The sequence below is a fragment of the Tenebrio molitor genome, chromosome 8, assembly GCF_963966145.1.
Source record: "Tenebrio molitor chromosome 8, icTenMoli1.1, whole genome shotgun sequence".
Lineage (NCBI taxonomy): Eukaryota > Metazoa > Arthropoda > Insecta > Coleoptera > Tenebrionidae > Tenebrio > Tenebrio molitor.
This window is the reverse complement of record NC_091053.1, coordinates 11,646,689-11,661,087: the sequence shown is the minus strand read 5'-3', so window position 1 is coordinate 11,661,087 and position 14,399 is coordinate 11,646,689. Positions and strand designations below refer to the sequence as shown.

General features: G+C 37.7%; 4 protein-coding genes across 9 annotated transcripts; 2 read left to right on the top strand and 2 right to left on the bottom strand.

The window, feature by feature from the left end:
- Positions 1-2,051: 2,051 nt before the first annotated feature.
- On the bottom strand, positions 2,052-3,733 carry LOC138136297 (box C/D snoRNA protein 1). 2 transcript variants are annotated; one of them, XM_069055442.1, is made up of 5 exons: positions 3,550-3,733; positions 3,251-3,371; positions 2,939-3,203; positions 2,434-2,890; positions 2,052-2,386 (listed from the first exon to the last, which is right to left on the bottom strand). In XM_069055442.1, the coding sequence occupies exons 2-5, from the start codon at positions 3,319-3,321 to the stop codon at positions 2,229-2,231; spliced, it is 951 nt and encodes a 316-aa protein (XP_068911543.1). In that variant the 5' UTR covers positions 3,322-3,371; positions 3,550-3,733; the 3' UTR covers positions 2,052-2,228. The 2 variants fall into 2 exon arrangements, with proteins under 2 accessions (XP_068911543.1, XP_068911542.1); XM_069055441.1 differs by lacking the exon at positions 3,550-3,733 and having other exon boundaries at positions 3,251-3,514.
- Positions 3,734-3,899: 166 nt separating this feature from the next.
- Positions 3,900-9,747, top strand: Mvb12 (multivesicular body subunit 12-like Mvb12). 3 transcript variants are annotated; one of them, XM_069055445.1, is made up of 6 exons: positions 3,900-4,418; positions 4,473-4,568; positions 4,640-4,781; positions 4,836-5,061; positions 8,910-9,264; positions 9,314-9,747. In XM_069055445.1, exons 2-6 carry the CDS (start codon positions 4,497-4,499, stop codon positions 9,398-9,400), a joined length of 882 nt encoding a protein of 293 aa, XP_068911546.1. In that variant the 5' UTR covers positions 3,900-4,418; positions 4,473-4,496; the 3' UTR covers positions 9,401-9,747. The 3 variants fall into 3 exon arrangements, with proteins under 3 accessions (XP_068911546.1, XP_068911545.1, XP_068911544.1); XM_069055444.1 differs by having other exon boundaries at positions 3,900-4,421; XM_069055443.1 differs by having other exon boundaries at positions 3,902-4,296.
- A 55-nt stretch (positions 9,748-9,802) lies between these two features.
- LOC138136296 (fidgetin-like protein 1) lies at positions 9,803-11,983 on the top strand. Its single transcript, XM_069055440.1, has 5 exons — positions 9,803-10,005; positions 10,059-10,888; positions 10,992-11,353; positions 11,463-11,654; positions 11,740-11,983. Exons 1-5 carry the CDS (start codon positions 9,818-9,820, stop codon positions 11,857-11,859), a joined length of 1,692 nt encoding a protein of 563 aa, XP_068911541.1. The 5' UTR covers positions 9,803-9,817; the 3' UTR covers positions 11,860-11,983.
- Neb-cGP lies at positions 11,917-14,027 on the bottom strand. Of its 3 annotated transcripts, none has more exons than XM_069055448.1 (4): positions 13,903-14,027; positions 13,513-13,849; positions 13,364-13,459; positions 11,917-12,055 (listed from the first exon to the last, which is right to left on the bottom strand). In XM_069055448.1, exons 3-4 carry the CDS (start codon positions 13,451-13,453, stop codon positions 11,981-11,983), a joined length of 165 nt encoding a protein of 54 aa, XP_068911549.1. In that variant the 5' UTR covers positions 13,454-13,459; positions 13,513-13,849; positions 13,903-14,027; the 3' UTR covers positions 11,917-11,980. The 3 variants fall into 3 exon arrangements, with proteins under 3 accessions (XP_068911549.1, XP_068911547.1, XP_068911548.1); XM_069055446.1 differs by having other exon boundaries at positions 13,517-13,849; positions 13,903-14,023; XM_069055447.1 differs by having other exon boundaries at positions 13,517-13,845; positions 13,903-14,021.
- Between the last annotated feature and the right edge of the window lie 372 nt (positions 14,028-14,399).

Sequence of the window (14,399 nt, the reverse complement as noted above, 5' to 3'; positions counted from 1 at the left end):
GAAATGACATAAATAACAATTAATTTTGTAAATAATCGTAAAAACGTCGGAACAGAATTGTAGTGAAAGTGATGTTTTAGTTTCGTGTAGGTCCTCTATGGTGTAGGTACAATGGCGGACAAAAAATTTCGTCCACATATGCTGTAAAGCAGCCTTTAGAAACGAATAACCTCACTTAAGATTTTGACACATGTCAATCAAATTGAAAATTGTGTCTATGTTCTTATGGGTGACAGTTATAAATTTCCAGTTTTATTAGTTAGTTCCAATGTTAGTTTCGTCTGTCTCCGCTTCAATTGTTTTTTTTTTCTCTTTTTCTTCTTTACATTTCTTCTCATTGTGTCGTGTTTGGTACCTATTCTTTTTGTTTTACATTTCATTTGACTCTATTAATGGGCTCTGTCTGTTGAGTCAGTCATTACTAAAGTAATTTTAATTTAAAAACGTCAATCATAATGGCAATAAAGGTTAAACTACACCCAATTTTTGTGAAATGACAGGAAAAGGTTGGAGGAAATTTTTTGGCCGCAATGGTACTCGTCCAGAGTACGTATTATAAATTCTGCGGTTTCTAATTTCATACCCAAAAATCTAAACGCTAGTCTTACATGGAAACTCTGATTTGTATCAACTATTAAAATGACGTTTACTTTAACGGCTGTCGTTAAAAGCAACGGTCGCGAAATTGGATTTCGCGGCCTGTTTTAGGTGTGCCAAATGCTCGTTTCGCGTACGGTTGCACAATAAATATTAATTAGACTTTAAATAAACCCCATTTTGGCATTATAAAATAAAAAACTGCTTTTATTTATGATTTGCGTAATGAACGGTCGTACTTACATTTTGCTTTTGTTGATAAATAATATTACCTACTTTGTCATAAATCATTTGATTGGTTTGTCTTGCAATACAAAAACGCAATTATTTAACAAACTAATTCAATTTTTGTCATGTTGATGCCGAATTAAATACACTACTAGATGAAGATTCACCCAGCTTAAAACTGAATACAGGGTTATTATAAATGATTGTCCCATCGCAGTTGACGTTGAATCTGCCGCAAGCCTTATAACATGAGTGAGACTCGTATCGCCGATAGGTGGCGATACTGGAAATCTGTCTACAAGTTTGTCTAACGTTGCGAGGCTGGCGACACATACAAAATTAGTGTGGGTTTTCAACGCCAACTGCGATGGGACAATCATTTATAATAACTCTGTAGATAAATTAACAGATTCTACAACAAAAATGCTTTACATTTTTTTACACTTTGCCGATTGGAATGCAGTGTTGCTGTGTTGGTGATTTTTTCATTGACTGACATAAGAAACAGTTTAAAAGTTGTCTAGATTAAAATTTGTTATTGCGTTGCTAATGAGTAAAGTGGCACTTTTCTTTATTGATTTCTACGTAGTAAAATTACTGTTTTCCATTGAGTACACAACAGTAGTTTATTTAACAAATTCGTGTGTAAATTGGGCTTTTTTGGCATGAGTTGGCCAGTTTAAAATACGAACGAGTTGAATACGTTTTTTTGTTCGACGAGCCGCTTAAAGGTTCCAAATCGGTTAAAATCTTTAAAATTAGCTTGACGTTTCGTTTTGACAAGGTGTGACGTTTATCAAAATCCGTTCACACAGGAGAAAATTCTCAAATTCTGAGTGTCGAACAAAAAAATAAATAAATAAAAGAACTTTTTGTTCGACACTCAGAATTTGAGAATTTTCTCCTGCGTGAACGGATTTTGATAAATGTCACAACTTGCCAAAACGAAATTTTAAAGATTTTAAGCGATTTGGAGCTTTTAAGGGGCTCGTCGAACAAAAAAACGTTGTATTCAGCTCGTTCGTGTGTAAATTGAGCCTTTTTTGGCACTCGTGGGCCTTTAAAACGCTCGTTTTAATTACTTTTTAATTTTAATTAATTTAATTTACACACAAACTCGTTAAACTACTATTTTAGACAAATGCCTAAACTCCACTCTTACGAAATTAACAAGTTTACATTCCCCCCTCCAAGTACTGTGGTGTATATTTGGTTGCCTGCATAAGTTCCTTGAAAACAAATTTATTTTCTTATCAAATAAACTGATTGGACAACTTTTCCAAAAAAAAAACACAATCGTATAATTCCTGTAAAATTTTCTAAACAATTAATTTATTTAAACAAAATCTAAACTTATTTTTTGGTCTTCGACCTACTTGAAAACAACCTCAAAATGACTAAACTTAATCTGAGTCTTCATTTGAACCTTCTGTCGCAAACATCAAGTTCCTAAATGAGTCATACAAACTACCATCACTCTCAGCTCTTTTTATTATCTTGTTTATAACTTCCTCTCCACTCTTCCCTCTGTTCTGTACCTCTCTTTTACAATCTTCATCATCTAAAAATAGAACATTTTATACTCTCATTACAAATTTTTTAATCTACCTGAATCCACAATGTCATAACAGTTGCCATGATCCTTCAAGACTAGGTGAATCACAGGATATTCGATTATTATTTTATTTTTTAAGCAGTCCTTCAGTGTGAAGGTTGGGTCAAGTTCATAAAACTTTTTCCCAGATTTTTGTTCCGCTTGCAACAATATTTTTATTCCTGGCAGATCTGCCGACTGATAATATTGCAATTTCTCTTGCAACTCAACATCTTCTTGTTTACTCAAGTACTTGTCAAGTAACAAACTAAGCCTGACATTTTCAGGCACATTGTTCTCACTTATTTTAAAATTCTCACTGTTGACAAATATCCACTCAACATGCCACTCGATCAATTCCTTCTCTATATTAAAATAAGTACTGTTATTCTTGTGCCTGACAAAAGTTTTTGGTAAAAATTTCAAAACCATTTTTCTCTTGAGCGCTTCTTTTTCCAACCGTCGAAACCTCTACAAATCAATCTCACCATCATTTTCTCCCTGCTTCACATTACTCACTTTATTTAGAGGAAACCCCAATCCAGATCTTCCTTTTTTCGAAACTTCTACCACTCGGGTCGTCTCCTCGAGAAGGCGATAGTCGCTCGCCAAGTCCAAATTCGTGAATTTGTTGATCGGAATAAACTTCGTCTTGTCTCTAATCCCGTTGCACTCGACTTCCAATTTGTGAATTCTATTGCAATTCAGCGAACAGGTTTTTATCTCGCACCTCGGACAACAATATCTGGCGTTTTGTTTGGAGCAAACTTCGCAACTTCCCAATCTAGGGAGCTAGCATGAGAACGTAACCTCAAAAATGCAAAACTTTACCTGTTGTTCGGTTTTGAAGATGAGTCGTCGCTGGACGTCGAACACGAGGGTGAAGGCGTCTCGCTGTCCATCTTAAGGGGCGCAAATGCGATTTCGTTAATTAATTGGGTTAATTTCTAACCTAAAAAAACAAATTAACTTTGACAGTTCGGCGCACGTGATATTTGAAATTTGGGGCTGTGTTGTCGGATGGTGCGTGCGGCGGTGTTGCTGTGTAGATGGCGCTGCACGTTTTAAGCGTAATTTGTTTAAACAATATTGTGTATTTAATTGAATCTGTTAATAAACTGCTCACTTACAAATATTTTATATTATTTGTTAGGAGGACTTTTGAACATTGTGCCGCCCTCCATCGGAAGATATGGACATTCTGCACGAAAACGTTGCTTTGATTTTTTTTATGTTGGAAATTCAAATAAAAATGTGTAAAAGTAACTTGTACTGATTTCTCCGTGTGTAGGAGAAATGGACCCATGGACCACTAGAGACCATTCTAACGTAACCAACATGATGAATTTGGGACATCGTAGGTTAATCGGTCGGATCGATTAGAGTAGATAGATTAGATAATAGAAAGAGGACGTATGCGGGTAAATAAATAGACTTGTAATTAACGATGTCGAAATAAATAGTTTTAAATGTCAAATGTCAACAAACAAAGACAGTGTTGCCAATGGCGGAAAGATGAAACAAAGACTGGGAGGCTTCGTCTGCGGCCTGCGGTGTTCGCAGACCATCTGAAGCAGTTTAAAGTGGGAAAAGGCGTCGTTCCGGAAATGGGGTGCATGCCCTTTTAATGTGTGATTAACCCGTAACCCAGAAAAGGTCGGGATTGGTTGATCGTAAAATGACTAATTTCACTCAGTCGGCGGTGAATTTTCCAAGTGCGGGCGTCAATTGTTTAGTGAACGTGATAAGATAAGAGTCTATGGTGCAGATCGAACGAAATAAATCGCATTCGCAGCCGATCGGTAATTAGAAAATGTACAGAAAATAATTCGACCGTAACCAAATAAACTCAGACAAGGTCAAAATTCTGAGTGAAGGTAGGTGCTTATCAGTGAACAAAAACGTCTTCGAGTTGCGTCACTGTGATTTTTCAAACTGAGTAATCCTTTATTAATAGCTATTTAAATATTAATTTGTCGCTATTTCCGTACCATGGAAGGTGGTAAATGTTACGGTGCCGCAGCCGACGATGTCACCAGTTTGTTTTTTCCAGTGATACCCCCCAAGACTGACTACGATGTTAAAATCATCCGCGGAGCATAAAATACTGAAATTGTTGCCGAACAACAAGCCCATCACAGCAATTCAAGTGAGTTTTAGCAATTTTCGCACAAAATCCGACCTCTCAACTCTACCTGTCAATCTGTCATGATCTCCTAGATCGTCGAGAACTTGGACAAATGCCCCAAGGGATTCCACCCCATCAGCAGGACCTACGACCAAGACCAGGACGCTGACCTGAGGGAGAGCTCAATTTTCAAGAGCAGCTCGGCCAGATACCTTTGCGTGTCGAAAACTGAAGGTACCACTGTCTCTCCGACATGTCACCACCACGTCTTGACTGTGACGCTTGCAGGTCTGCCCGATTTTGTGGTACAAGAGATTTTCGTGTTGACTGACAAGTTCAACCCGCCGAGGGGTTTCAGTTTGCTGAATCGGACTGTAGACAGCGAACAGAAAGCCTGGAAGAAGAAGCAGTTGTGTTATAAGTTGGTGAATGCGAAGGAGGCGAAGGTCGCGATTACGGATATCATCGTTTGCAGCCGGCTAAAGAAGGCACCTGAAGGGTTCAAGCTAGCGGGGTGAGTCGATCGTTAAGTCAAGGTCACGCGGATGTTTTACTTTCATTGATGGTCATGCCGCGGATTAATTTTATTTCGGTTGATGGTCTCAGTAATGACTTAAGTCGGGTTTACTAGATTAGCGCTGTGTCCCTCTCTTGCACCAGTGGCGCGTTTCGCGTTGTCTCGCATCACGTTGAAACCTTGAACAAGTTATGCTTTGTTCTTTCATTTCTTTTGTCTCGTCGTGGGTAGGATAAAAGTATAGATTTTTTCCCACTCAAAAGTAAATTAACGGTCGACTTGACTAAGCAAAATAAAATATTGGTGTCTTTTTTTCTGTTCTGTTCTTATCAGCCAAATTAACCCACATCAGATTTTCATTTCGTCGAGCATTGATAAATCGATAAAATTCCTGTCAGTGAGAGCGGTAACACAAATAATTAGCGCAATCGATGCAACCTTGTGTACAAGGTGGGATGAAATTATTACATACTGGGTGCCCAAAATTCGCGGAACAACGTATTAATACGTTGTTAAGTAGTCATACCTATTTTTTCATTATGAGGAAGTCTTTTTCGCACTTCAAAAATTGTCACAATACAGGCTCATTTTGAAAGTTGTGCAGATATTTTAATCACGAGCTACTGGCTTCATGTAGAACTCGGAAAAAATGTTTAAAAAATTCTATGTCAAAAAATAAAATGACATTTATTTTGTGAGCTACAATTTTTTTTAATTGCTTTTAGTCTTCTACGTTGTCAAACAACCTCGTAGGTAAAATTTCGGCACATTTAAAAAATACACCCTGTATATCATATTTTATAAAATATTTAGTTATATACCACTTTCCCGGTTATACAGTGAGTTTTTTTTAAGACTGGCCATAGGGTTTTACATGCTAATTTTTCAACCCCCTGTTAACTTTTGTTCCGATAAAAATATTCACACCATTTTTGGAACAAAGTTGGAAGATTTTTTAAACTATCGGATAGATTACAATTTAATATCCCAAACTGTCGAAAAAGTTGTAAAAAAAATTTTTTTAGGGCTCCGAAATAATAGCACGTCGAGCGGCCGCCAGATTAGCGCCATTGTCGGCTCAACCAGCACCTGACGATCTTCACTTTTGGACGCTTTCGGCGCGCTAAAAAATATTTTTTTCACAACTTTTTCGACAGTTTGGGATATTGAATTGTAATCTATCCGATTGTTTAAAAAATCTTCCAACTTTGTTCCAAAAATGGATTGAATATTTTCGTCAGAACAAAAGTTAACAGGGGGTTGAAAAATTAGCATGTAAAACCCTATAGCCAGTCTTAAAAAAAACTCACTGTATATCCCAGGAAACGAACACGAAAAACATTTTTTTGTAGAATCGTATCAAAATGAAGTCATACATACATACAGTAATTTGCGGGCGTAAATAATGCCTTTTGCGCCATAAGGCCTCAAAGAACAACAATTAATTTTAATAGCTGTTTTATTTGTTGATCCCTCTACGGTTGCATCACATTGGCAACCAACAACATAACTCTTGATTTTTGAGAGCGAATCATGTCATTTATTTTTTCAAAGCTTTAAGGTGGATTTAAATGATTTATGATTTTACAAAAAATAATGTTTGCATTTCGGGCGTGAACGGCGATTTTGGCCCTTTGGCGTCGTATAATCCCTCGGCCCTTCACGCCCTTAATACAAAATAACTATTTGAAAAAAGATTTGAAAATGAAATCTGTACAGAGTGCTCGAAATAATATGGTGAAACATTTTTAATGAAACAAAGTGTTTTAAGAATAGCATTCCATAAATGAAAATAATCTTTCGTTTTCAAAATTTGAATAACAAAACTGACAAGAATTATAGATAAGTAATGGCGGTATGTTTGTCAAGGACAGTATGTAAATTGTCCTGTTTGCAATTAATTCCTGTATGCAATTAATTACATACGTATGTATTACTTACATCATTTAAGCAATTAAAAATTTTATCAGTTTGGAAATGTCTGTATAAAAAAGTGGTGAACAAATTTAAAATGTTTTTATCTCAAAAATAGATACATATTGAAATATTGGATAATGCATCGATTATACGCGTTGATTCTTTGATTCATCATTTTGTTTGCCCAAACTGAACATAACTTTAAAACATTTTTATAATTAAATTAACGTTAACAGGAGTCACCGTGTATTTAAAGAAACAACAAAAAGAAACAGAGAAACGTTGTTGTTTCATTTTTTCTTTGCAGATAATTCCTTTCTGTTTTTGTGAGGTCGATTTTCATCATCCCACTAATCTTCAATGGGACTAAGATCTGGTGGTTCCACCTCAAATTAATTTTCTTTTACCAAATGGAGCGCCTAACTCGGAGATATGTTTAAAGAAGTTTTTGGTGCAACCCACATACTTACGTGGAACTTTCAAAAATGACGCCAGCTTGATATCAGTGTGAATTCCAATTTACGTTTAAAATTATGAATTGTGCGATGATCACGTAAAATCCCACTCATCGAAAACTTTCCTTTCGCTTCTCAACTACCGATGACATCCTACTTTGATTCGTCGGTAATCTTTTTCGGTGACTATTTGATCAGCGGATTCTGACTCATCATTGTGTTGTACGAATTTAAATTCGTACAGCAAATACTTTTGTTTTTGACAAACCGTGACATAATCTCGTATAAATTTTTATTCGGCCTACAATGAAGGAGGGGTATTGTTTCACATACTACCGTTTCAAATTACCGTTAACAACAAAGTTTAGTGGTCACCTTGTAAATTGTGTTATACTTGATTGTACTAAAATCGTTAAAAGTCGACCACCTCTCGACGCCCGTTATTTTTTCTTTTTTTCTCTTCTATTTATACAATTAGCAGAACGCTAAATTGGTTAAAATTTCAAGTTTTGCGTTCGAAAATGCACATGCTGAGAGAACAGGTGAATCTGTGACAAGTGTCGGAGAAAATATTTAAATAATGATAATTTTAAAGTGAAGATGAACAGATTCACGTATTTTTTCTTCAACAAGATTTTATCGACATTTTTCGTTGCGTGTGTTTGTGTAGGTACACACACATACTCAAACACACAAACACTAGTGTTATCATATCACTAAACGTTGCCGAATTAGATAAGTAACTGAGAAGAGTGCGCTTCATTCGAATAAAAAAAAACTATACTTCGTTCTTTGGGCGATGTAGTAGTCACGTGCACGTCACATTGACTGTCGCGAATCGTGTAAAACATAGTGGCGTACGGTATCGGAAATTCGCTATTACTAAAAATTTGAATGTAAAGACTTTCACACAGATTAGATTTTAGAATAAATAGATTGTTAAAAATTTGCGCTTGTTAGAACCTTCTCGATTTTTTTCCAGGTGTATTACATCATTCAAAAATAAATCAGAATAAATTTTTCTTGCTTTGTAGACTTTAACCTTTTCGCTGTATTAGATAATTGAAAAATGAACATCACAAGACCATCTGTTTATTATTTTTCAATTTTACACAAACGCTGTGATAATATATGTTTTCTTTTCATTAAAGGCGTCCTTTGAAGGTATTTCCGTTTGTTGCAATTTATCAGGAATGTCGTCACCTTCTGTGTGATTTATTTTGCATTCTTGTAACTACCAAGGACTGGTTTGACCGTGATAGTAATCTTCACTCTCAATACGTCAAGACGGTAATTTGGATCTTGTCTGACAAAATCCATCACTCTACTCACTCTGCGGTGTAGGAAATTGTTACTTACGCAACACGTTTGTAAAACACTTCCTTTTTTAAAAGTGGGAAGTTTACGCGCGCGAGCGCAGCGAGTAAAACATATGTCACAAATTGTTTTCATTTTCTCTTTCGACGTTTTCAGCGAGCTAAACGGCGTCACCGTCTGTTTCAAAATGGGCAATGTCCAAGACAGCCAGACCAGCCCCGACGCGAACAGTCGCAACGTGGCCGGTAGCCCTCCTGACAGGCCATCCAGACCCGCTCCACCCCTGGCGGGCGGCGGCCCCATGTACCCGAGCATCGGTACCGAAGGCGGCGACCACGACTATGAAATTCTAAAACCGCCAGGCTACCCCACACGACCGGCACCGAGACCGCCGCCGCCCGTTCCCCGTCAGAATTCCGCCACTGCCACGACGGTAAGCACAGTCAACAATCTGGACGGAGTGCCGTTCGTGATCAACCCGAAGTTTTTGAATTCGAGCACTGCCGACAGGGTAAGTCCTGAGGGTTAGACGGAAGAAGAAGTGAATAATTTTGTTGCAGTTTCAGTTTCCCGTCATCAGGGCGAAGACAATGCAACAAATCCTGAACGAATACGACTATCCGTTCAGCGTCGAAAGACAAACTTAACTCGTCAGGATGGGTTTTTCTTTTTTACAAATGGAACTGAGATCTTGCAGGAATGTTTCTGTTTTACGTCTAGTTATTTTTCTAATTATATTTCCGTCATAATTGTTCTATATTTTATTGTATTTTATATATATAGCGGTTTATGAAGTGTGTACGGTTAGTCACTACTGTTAATGGAATAGCTCATGAAGTGATTTTAAATTAAGTCAGAATTTAATGAGATTGTATAGTGTCATTATACTCAATAAGTGCCCATTAGAGTGTTTCATCACACATTATTACGTTTTATTTTAGTGCCAATGTTTTATATTTAATAAATCGTTTATGTACACAAACAATTTCATAACCTTTGTTGTTTTGATGAGTACGGTCCTGTTGCGCAACATATAGTGACTTTTCTAGGGACATTTGCTTTTTATGGCGCAATTATTTGAAAGTAAGATTGAGGTTAGGTTTTTAAAAACTGGAAAAATGGATTCCGACGATTTAGATTTTTTAAACAATTACCAAAAGTCGTTGTTCACTGATGATAACGAGACGCCAAACCAACGAGCTGGGATTCAACGCAAGTGTTTAGCACAAATGTACAACTACGGCTTAACCAAGTAGGTCCATTGTGATTTGTTAGTTTTAATACCTAAATACTTACACGTTCTAGACTGGATGAACACAGTTCTTGTCATCTACTTGAGAGAAATCTAAACAAGTACTACGACATTTTGGACGGGGACCCGACGAAGAGTACTTTTTTGTACAACGATCGTGTGAAAAATATCCTGGAAGAGTGCGGCGTCCACACTCCCGTGGCTCTCAAAAGCAATTTGTCGAACGTCGATGTGAAATCTATGCTAAAACCGCTACCTTGCAGTGGGAGTTTGGTCTGTCCTAAATCAGAAACTTTCACTGAGAGCGACGTGAGAAACTTCCTGGAGTCTGTGCGTAAAGGCAAACAGGAGGTGCCTGCTGTGAAACAGAGAACCATCGCCAAAAGCTTCGCTCCCCAGACGTCCAACAGAAGCCAAGCATTTACCAGGACCAAATCAGAAGAGGCCCCGAAGACGAATCCGTTCAGAACTGCAAGGGACGAATTCAACGCGCAGAATGCCAAGAAATTCGGAAATCCTGGACCTTCAGGACAAAAACGCAAATTGGGAATTCGGCGAGGCGTCAATAGCAAGTTTGTCCCACCCATGTTGTCAAATTACGACAGCAATGAAGAACAATCGAAGAGCGAAGAGTGGGCTACGGAGGGCGACGAACGCCTCAAAAACATCGACCCCAAGATGGTGGAACTGATCAAATCTGAAATCATGGATGTTGGCAGTGCTGTCGAGTGGAATGATATTGCAGGGTTGGAGTTCGCCAAAACCGCGATCCAGGAGGCGGTGGTGTGGCCCATGCTCAGACCTGACATTTTCACGGGGTTAAGGCGCCCCCCCAAAGGGATTTTGTTGTTTGGGCCTCCTGGCACAGGCAAAACTTTGATAGGTTAGAATCACATGAAAAATACCTGTTGAGTATGAGCAGCCAACTCCAAACCTGCCCGTTTTTGAATGTTGCCATTCACGAAAAAACATTTCTGTTTTTCAAGGTAAATGTGTCGCTTCTCAGAGCAAGTCGACCTTCTTCAGTATAAGCGCATCGTCCTTGACGTCAAAATGGGTGGGCGACGGCGAGAAGATGGTGCGAGCGTTGTTTGCAGTGGCTCGTTGCCACCAACCTGCGGTGATCTTCATCGACGAGATCGACTCGCTCTTGTCCCAAAGAAGCGAAACCGAACATGAAAGCTCCAGGAGGATCAAGACGGAGTTTCTGGTGCAGCTAGATGGCGCCACCACCGATAGCGAAGAGAGGCTGTTGGTGATCGGGGCGACGAACCGGCCCCAAGAACTAGACGAGGCCGCCAGGAGGAGATTCGTGAAGAGATTGTACATTCCCCTGCCCGAGTATCAAGTAGGCACACATTTTTGACAGCAAAAAACAAATCGCACTTGTTTTTTGACAGCCAAAAACAGTCTCCGCTTGTTATGACAGTTACGAATTATGATGGTGTCTGTTGTAGGCGCGTCTGCAGTTGACGGAGAGGTTGATATTAAGGGAGAGACACAGTTTGAGTGGTGAAAATTTTGCGGAAATTGCACAACTGTCTGATGGATATTCTGGGGCTGACATAAGGAATCTCTGCTCGGAGGCGTCTTTGGGGCCCATCCGGTCCATCGACATGAGTATGATCGAAAAAATTCAAGCTGACGAGGTTGGTAATATTGCGACGATCATTGTGACGTTTAATTCGACACTTTATCTTCTTTATCGTCGTAAAATATTTTTTTCGTGTACAGGTTCGCCCCCTTGTTATGGACGACTTCCGCAAGGCGTTCACGAGAGTCCGGTCGAGTGTGTCTCCCAAAGATTTGGAACAGTATACAGTGTGGGATAAAACTTACGGGTCAGGTTTATAATTTGTTTTTTCCTCGTGACACAGTAATTTTTGAGTTTATTGAAATAAACGAGAAAAGTAGTCGTCGATCTAATTTATTTGTATTATGTTACGTGACGGAAATAATATATTACAGTTGTGCTCTACTTCTTCTTCTTTGGTTTCATTACAAAATAAGCAATTATGAGTCCTACTGAAGCGTAAGTGGCCATTGCAACCTGCAAAAACATGTTTAAATTGCAATTTAAAATACCAAAACTGACATCTATTGTTTAATATTTAAATTTTTGTTTAGTTAGACAAAAACATTCTTGATGACAGTTAAAAACATTATTCAAAAATGAACTGCAAATGCTCATTAATGGTGCTGCAAAATACCTTCTATTAAATTAAAAGAAAAAACTCAATTTCGGATAAAAAAAAGATAGTGGGTAACAGGGTGTTTCACGAGTGATAATGAGCCTAACGGAATTGCAAATGCAACCCACAATACATTTTCGAAAAAAGGTGGATATTTTAATTTCAATACCCAGCTTTTTCGGAATTGTAGTGTGGGTTGCATTTTCAATTCTGTCAGGCTCATTATCACTCGTGAAATACCCTGTATACAATATAGAATATGAATTAAAAAAAAAGAAATCAGGGGCCACCTTGCAAACAAAAGTTTTGAAAACCTAAGGTGTCAGCAATGATGGAGAGCAGTTTTGTACAAACTCTAAAAAACAGGGTTGTGTGTGGCAAACCTTGTCATCATCGTCATTTCCATTTTGAAAATGCAAAATGTTATAAACATAAATTGTGTTTTGGAGTGAAAATCATATTTAAATAAAATTCATGTAAAGTGGGTACAGGTTGCAAAGACACACTCGTCATTTGCAACAGCACTTTTATAGCATTAGTCATTTGAAATTACTTCAAAACTGTACGAGTAATTATATGGAAAATATTCAATCGAAACTATGATTTTCTGGTCCCTTTGTGCCTTTATTTGGTTCAGAAATATTGAAAAAATGCTGTTGCAAATGACAAGTGTGTCTTTGCAACCTGTACCAACTTTACATAAAAGTCACAACTGACAATCATCAGCTCATTCAAATATGCAACATGTTTTGAGAAATTTTGTTGTCTACAGCTGCCCCTTATCTCTCTTTTTGTTGATCCTGTTGTACAAACAGTCCATATTTTCTTATTAAAATAACAATATTGGATGAACTTATTTTCCACCTACACCTAATGATACAGGCGACTTTATCAGTTTTCTTAAATTTTATATTCTGCAATTAAACAATCGCAATTACATTTACTTCTTTATGTAACATTTTTCAATCCATACATTTATGGCATTGTTATGAATATCATTTGTTTTTTCATCATTTTAGAACAAATCTGTCAATTAAAAAAAAATTCTATTTAGAGGTTATGTATGTGAGGAATAAACCTTCCCTCTTTCCATCGTCCACAGGGTACAACTTTAAAGCGTCCAAGCTTAATATTAACATTACAAACCATTACGTAACAAAACTCACATTCGCCCTTCCTCGTGTGGTAACCCCGTTGAAAATTTTGCTCAACCCCGTGAGCTTGGCTTCTTCGGCGGCTTCGCTACCTCCCGCCATCACTTTCTGTAAAAGAAACTACCTATTTACAAGAATTTAACAAAATACCTCCACCGTACTTACAAATTTATTCTATTTTGAAGGAAAAACTGCAATTTTGCGACGATAATCTAAAGTTATAAAGCAATTGCCTACGAATTCGAAACGTTACGCTTTTCTGTCTTCGTCTCGACCATCGAATCTAGCTTGGAAAAAAGAGACAGAAGATAACACCTTAAAGTATTCTAAACTGTGCCGGTTACGTAAGCACTTTCCAGAGCAGCCAACAAAAGAATTTTTCATCTAGCGGGAATTTTGAACCACTTCTCTTTATTTCTCAGCGGGTTGTCCACGATTTTTGGTTATCACCTTATAAATGCAAAACGCACCTAATGATACGAAAGTTGCAATTGCTACCTTAAAACTTGACAGTACTGACTAAAACACAAAGAACAATACAACGATCTTACATTCGCACGACCTTTGATCGTTCTATTGTTGAAATATCGGGAGAGCCCTTTTAAAGTGGGGTCGTCGTAGGGCTCAAACTCATCCGCCATAATTTTGACACGACATGACAACACACAACCAAGATGTTTTTTTTTGCACAGGTTTCTACGTGAAAATTGTAAATACCGGGTGATCAAGAAGGACTGTTTAAGTTGGTATAGTACAATTAAGAAAATTTTTTAATTCGGTTATTTATAACACTGCAACTGGATATGTTTTGTGGGTTTATTTGACAAATATCTGATATAGGTAAATTCACGACCTGCTGTATTATAACCGGCCTGTTCAAAAGTGTAATTTGTGTGATCCCCGCAGAGCGCTAGTGTACGGGCGCTTTTTGGGGATATTATTCATTTTTGTCACAGAGAGTTTTTCTCGTTCAAATGACAATCAAATTTAAAATCAAAAATACAAAAATACACTTGTATTCAGTATTGTTTTAGAAAGAAAATATGAA